The sequence below is a fragment of the Gymnogyps californianus genome, unplaced genomic scaffold (genome assembly GCF_018139145.2).
Source record: "Gymnogyps californianus isolate 813 unplaced genomic scaffold, ASM1813914v2 HiC_scaffold_512, whole genome shotgun sequence".
Classification (NCBI taxonomy): domain Eukaryota; kingdom Metazoa; phylum Chordata; class Aves; order Accipitriformes; family Cathartidae; genus Gymnogyps; species Gymnogyps californianus.
In genome coordinates this window covers 1-6,321 of record NW_026114414.1, presented here as the reverse complement: position 1 = coordinate 6,321, position 6,321 = coordinate 1, and the positions used below count along the sequence as shown (strand labels likewise).

The following is a 6,321-nucleotide window of genomic DNA, read 5'->3' as shown; positions in this document are numbered from 1 at the left end:
CCACCGCCACCGCCGCCGCCACCAGCAGCTTCTTGGCCTCGGTCACGGCCGTGGGGGCTGGCATCAGCTGGAGGGGGGGGGAGAGGACACAAAATTAGGGGGGGGACACGAGGGCACTGCGGGGTCCCCCGGTGTCCCCAGTGTCCCCTGGTGTCCCCCAGTGTCCCCCGGCCTTACCTTGTCCACGCGGTGGCAACGGATGAGCCCCTGCGAGTTGAGGAAGAAGGTGGAGAAGGCGTCGTAGGACCTGGGGAGGGGGACACGGGGACACGGGCTGGCATCCCAGCCCAGGGAGTGAGAGGGACATAGGGGACACGGGGACATGGGGCTGGCATCCCACCCCAGGGAAGGACGGGGACGTGGGGGACACGGGCTGGCATCCCACCCAGGGAGTGAGAGGGACGTGGGGGACACGGGGACACGGGGCTGGCATCCCAACCCAGGGAGTGAGGGGGACGTGGGGGACACGGGGACACGGGGCTGGCATCCCACCCCGGGGAGTGAGAGGGACGTGGGGGACACAGGGACACGGGGCTGGCATCCCAACCCAGGGAGTGAGGGGGACGTGGGGGACACGGGGACACGGGGCTGGCATCCCACCCCAGGGAAGGACGGGGACGTGGGGGACACGGGGCTGGCATCCCGCCCCAGGGAAGGATGGGGACGTGGGGACGTGGGGGACACGGGGCTGGCATCCCACCCTGGGGGGTGACAGGGACGTGGAGGTGGCATCCTAGCTTGGGGAGTGATAAGGACAGGGCGACATGGGGGACACGGGGACGTGGGGGACACGGGGACGTGGGGCTGGCATTCCCCTCCCCGGGAGTAACAGGGACGCGAGGGGACACGGGGCTGGCATCTCTGGCCTGGGGAGGGACGGGGACGCGGGGACATGGGGGACATGGGGACGTGGGGGACACAGGGACGTGGGGCTGGCATTCCCCTCCCTGGGAGTAACGGGGACGCGAGGGACATGGGGCTGGCATCTCTGGCCTGGGGAGGGACGGGGATGCGGGGACGTGGGGACACGGGGATGTGGGGGACACGGGGACGTGGGGGACACGGGGACGTGGGGCTGGCATTCCCCTCCCCGGGAGTAACACGGACGTGAGGGGACACGGGGCTGGCATCTCTGGCCTGGGGAGGGACGGGGACGCGGGGACGTGGGGGACACGGGGACAGGGGACAGCTGGGATGTGGAGTGAGAGGGCCATGGGGTGACAGGGCCAGGGGGCCGCAGGACCATGGGGTGACAAGGACACAGTGACAAAAGGAGCCACGGGGTGACGAGGGGGTGACAAAGGAAAAGTGGGACCACGGGCTGACCCAACCTCCCGTGCCAGGGTGCTGCGGCGGGTACCGGGGTGGGGGGGGGGGGAGAGAAGGAACCGGGTGACAGGGAGGGGGGTGACAAGGTGGGGGGGGGGGGTGACAAGAGGGTGACAGGGGGGTGCTGACCGCAGGAGGTGGCGCTTGTCGCGACGATAGAAGCGGAGGAGGCAGAGGTGGAGGGGCAGCCCCGTCAGGCGCCAGCGCGCCCGGATGCTCCAGTCCTCGGGGTGCCGGGTGAGCGCCAGCACCTCCAGCCGCAGGCTGGCAAAGTAACCCCAGGCCACCGCCCGGCACAGGGCCACCGCCACCTGGTACATCGGCCGCCCGCTGGCGTCGGGGACAGGGGTTGTCACAGCCCTCCCACCCCCCCCCGTGTCCCCCCCCCCCTCCCTGGGAAGGTTGGGGGGGGCAGAGGGGAGCCAGGGGGTGTCACTCACCGGGTGTGGAGGTGCAGGAGGTGGTTGATGAACTCGACGTCGGGGGAGTAGAGGCCGTAGTCGGGGATTTTTAGGAAGAAATTGGGGAGCTGGAGGGGGGGGGGGGAAGAAAAAAAAAATGGGGGGTCAGGGGGTGTCATTGCCTCCCCCCCCCCCCCCCCCAGTGGGGACACGGAGCACCCCCTCGGGGAGGTGGGGGTCGCTGTGATGGGGCTGGGTGTAGGGGTTGGAGCTGGGGGGTGGGGAGGGCTCAGGGGTTGCCCCCCCCAGTCTTGTCACCCCATTTTGCCACCTCCCCACCTTGTCACCCCCCCATATTGTCACTCTCCCCACAACTTGTCACCCCCCCATCTTGTCACCCCCCCTTCCCATCTTGTCACCCCCATCTTGTCACACCCCCATCTTGTCACCCCCCTTCCCATCTTGTCACCCCCCCATCTTGTCACACCCCCTTCCATCTTGTCACCCCCCATCTTGTCACCCCCATCTTGTCACCCCCCTTCCCATCTTGTCACCCCCCCATCTTGTCGCACCCCCTTCCCATCTTGTCACCCCCATCTTGTCACCCCCCATCTTGTCACACCTCTTCCCATCTTGTCACCCCCATCTTGTCACCCCCCCTTCCCATCTTGTCACCCCCATCTTGTCACCCCCCTTCCCATCTTGTCACCCCCCCATCTTGTCACCCCCCCTTCCCATCTTGTCACCCCCCCATCTTGTCACCCCCCCTTCCCATCTTGTCACCCCCCATCTTGTCACCCCCCCCCCATCCTGTCACCTCCCCACGTGCCCCACGGTGACATCGAGGCCCCCCCATCACCACCTATAGGTGACGCACCCTATAGCGGGGGAAGGACAGACCCCCACCCCGATGTCACCCCGATGTCACCCTCTTGTCACCTCGTGCTGCAGCTTCTGGTGCATGACGGCCAAGTGCTCCTCCATGCTGGGCGGGGGGCGGCGGGGGGGCCCGGCGGGGGCCAGGAAGGGGGACGGGGGTCGCAGGAGGAGGAGGACGGCGGCGGCGGTGGCGGGGCCATCGCGGACGGCGATGTCATCTTCCCGATGACCGTCCACCGTGGTGATGTCACCTTCCATCCCCTCCGGTGGGGACAAGGCTCGAGCGCGGGGGGTGCCGGGGAGCCGGGCTGGGGGGGACCGCGGCGGGCCGGGGGGGGCAGGAGGGGCAGCGCCGAAACGTGGCCCCGGGTGGGCTCCAAGTCCTGTGGGGGGGTGGGGGGTGGGGGTGTCCTGGGTGGGGGGGGAGGGGGTGAAGGTCCCCAAGGGGGGGGGATGGGGGGCTGCCCCATAACGGGATGGGGGGGGTGGGGGGGTGGGGATGCACCGTGGGGAACCCCAGGGGGGGTTTTGGGCCGTGGGGCACCCACAGGACCCCCCAGGGACGGGGCTGCCCCATGGGGGGGGGACACACGGATCTGCCCCACGGGGCACCCAGCAGCACCCCCAGGGACGGAGCTGCCCCACGCAGGGGACCCTCGGCCCCGCCCGGCCCCGCCCCCGTGGAGCAGGCCCCGCCCCCGTGGCGGCGCCCATTCCGCGCGATCTGCATAACCACGCCCCTTCGCGGGGACAGTCGGCTCTGCCTCACCCCTACTTAGCGACGTCTGTTTGCATAGTCACGCCCACCCCGAGCAGCAGGTCCCGCCCCACCTCGCTTCTACTCCGCGGCGCCTATTTGCATAGCCACGCCCTCCACGCTGCCGGCCCCGCCCCACCTCACTTCTACTCCGCGGCGCTTATTTCTATAGCCACGCCCCCCTCCCTAGCGCATCCGCCCCCCTACTCACGCAACCACGCGCCCTCCGCCGCCCCGCCCTTCTCTTTGCATAGCACCGCCCCCTCCCCTCAGCACAGCCCCGCCCCTTCCCCGCGACCCTCACCTGCGGCCGTGCTCGGTAACGGCGGCGCGGCGGTTCCGGGCCGGCCCCAGCGGCCTCGGCCGGGGGCCAGGCGCGGAGGGGAGCGGCGGGGCGGAGGCGGGCGGCGGCGGCAGCGGCGGCCCGGCCGTGCCGGTACATGGCGGAGCCCCCCCGCTTCGCCTCAGGCGCGCCTCGCCTCAAGCCGGTGCTCCTACTGCGCCTGCGCGTCCGCCGCCGGCTGGCGCTGGCTCCGCCCACGCCGCGCCCCAGCGCGCAGGCGCGATAGGCGAAGGCCGCGCGATGCGCATGCGCGGGGAGAGGGCGCGGAGCGCGGGGCGGCGGGCAGCGCGCCGGGGAAGGTGACCGGACGGACGCGCATGCGCGGTGGACGGAGCGAGCCGCGCCTGCGCCCGGCGGGAAGCCGGCGGAACGCGCATGCGCACTCCTTCCCCACCAGGCAGCCGGGTCCATTCATTCCCCTTCGCGCGGGGCGCGGCCCGGAGGGGGCGGAGCCAGCTCGCCGGCAGCCAATAGGAGGGGGCTCTCCAGCTGGGGAGGCGGGGCGTAACCCACATGTGGCGTGGTGAAGAGCCCAAGTGGGCGTGGCTTAACGAAGGGGCGGGGGTCAAAGGCAGGGCAGCGGCTGTACAGCTCCCCAGGGCGCAGGGCAGGGGGCGGGGATCAGCGAGGCCACGCCCCTCAGCGGTGACATCACACCCCCCCGGGACCTGACAGCAGCAGGCACCCAAAGCTGAGATTCACCATTTTTATTGAAATGTAACCAAAAACGGGGGGGGGAGGGGAAGGGCCCCCTCCTCGGGACCATGGGGTGGGGAGGGGCACCCGTGGGGTGGGGAGGGGCACCCACGGGGGCTGTGGGGTGAGGACAAGGACCCATGGGGCAGGGACACGCACCCACGGGGGCTGTGGGGGGGAAGGATGAGCACCTATGGGGCCTGTGGGGCAGGGATGAGCACCCGTGGGGTGGGGACGGGCACCCACAGGGGCTGGGTATGACAGGCACCCATGGGGGCTATGGGGCAGGAATTGGGACACCCCCTCCCCCCAGTGGGGCTGTGGGGTGGGGACAGGCACCCATGGGGTGAGGACGGGCACCTATGGGGGCTATATGGGGCAGGAACTGGCACCCTCTGGGTCTGTGGGGCAGGAACAGGCACCCATGGGCAGGAACAGGCACCCATGGGGGCTATGGGGCAGGAATTGGGGGGACTCCCCCCCCCCCAGTGGGGCTGTGGGGCAGGGACGGGAACTCACAGGGGCTGTGGAGTGGGGAGAGGCACCCCCTGGGAGCTATGGGGCAGGAAGGGGGCACCCATGGGGCAGGGACAGGCACCCACGAGAGTTGTGGGGCAGGAACTAGCACCCACTGGGGCTACGGGGCAGGGACGGGCACCTACAGGAGTGGGGACAGGCACCCATAGGGGCTATGGGGCAGGAACTGGCACCCAGCGGGGCTGCGGGGCAGGGACGGGCACCCCCAGGGGCACCCCACATCTCCCAGCCCCACACCCAGCAGGCACCGAGCCCCCCCAACGGCCCTGCCGTGGGGAGAGCTGCCGTGGGGCTCAGCGGCCGGCGCGCCCGAGGGAGCTGCGGGAGGCGAGAAAACAGCGTTGGGAGAGCGGGCGGAGGGGAGAAATGAAAAACGAGGCAAAAAAAAAAAAAAAAAGCGGTGAAATTGGTAAAACGGGGCAAACCCACCTGGCGCGGCGGTGCTGGGGGGCGGCCGCCGTCCGTCCGGCGGCCGGGGTTCCGTGTGTCCGTCCGGCGCCTCCCGCCGCAACAGGAACGGTCGGAGGCTGCCGCGTACCGGCGAGCCCCCCGCTCGCCCCGAGGTCAAGTTGAAAGGCCAAGGGGGCTCCGCCTCTTCTCGCAAGACTGGAAACGATTGGTTGAGAGTTAGGTAAGGCCCGCCTCTCCTTACCTGACAAAAGGGCGGAGCCGTGCCTCAGTTTCCCCCCCCCGCCTTCGCCAACTCAAACCCGGGGTTGCAGGCTTACAGTCGCGCTCCGAGAGCGAGTAGGGCTTGATCTCCTCCTCGGGGCGCTTGGGGGGCGGGCGGCGGGGGGGGCTGCGAGGAGGAGGGGGGCGGGAAGCGTTATTAGGCTTGGCGGGGGTCACCCCACAGCCCCCAAACCCCCCCCCCCCCTTCCCCATGACCTCCCCCCCCCAAAACTCACCCGGTCTGTTGGAGAAAAAACCCTCGAAGATGACGAAGTTGTTCACCTGGGGGGGGGCAGGGAGGAAGGCTGGGGGTGAGGGGCTGCTCTGCCTGCCCCCCCCCTCCTCCAATCCCGGGGCAAATTTGTGGGGGTGATTTGCCCCCCCCTGCCCCCCAGGGCAGTTCCTGAGGGTCTGCACCCCCTTGGGGCAAATATTTGGGGTGATTTGTGCCCCCCCAACGCACTTCTATGGCTCTACCCCAACCCGGTAAAGCCAAGAGACTGCTTACCCCACCCCAGGGACAAGAATGGTGACAAATACCCGGGGCGAGGGGCACCCCAGGAGAGCGAGGGACACCCCAGGAGAGCGAGGGGGACCCCAGGAGAGCGCTGTCCCCCTCCCCGGGGACATCCCCAGCGTCGTGTGTGTCCCCCCCCCACACCTGCGGGATGGCGTCGGTGAGGCCGTAGTGTTTGCGGAGAAAAGCC

General features: G+C 70.0%; 1 protein-coding gene across 1 annotated transcript; it reads right to left on the bottom strand.

Moving 5' to 3' along the window:
- Positions 1-4: 4 nt before the first annotated feature.
- On the bottom strand, positions 5-4,120 carry CUNH6orf136 (chromosome unknown C6orf136 homolog; the record flags this gene model as incomplete). The annotated part of the gene is given in 7 exon segments (XM_050914643.1): positions 5-67; positions 178-247; positions 1,459-1,659; positions 1,770-1,858; positions 2,670-2,942; positions 2,945-2,992; positions 3,671-4,120. Coding segments are annotated over 7 exon segments (1,194 nt in total), but the record flags the coding sequence as incomplete, so codon positions are not given.
- Between the last annotated feature and the right edge of the window lie 2,201 nt (positions 4,121-6,321).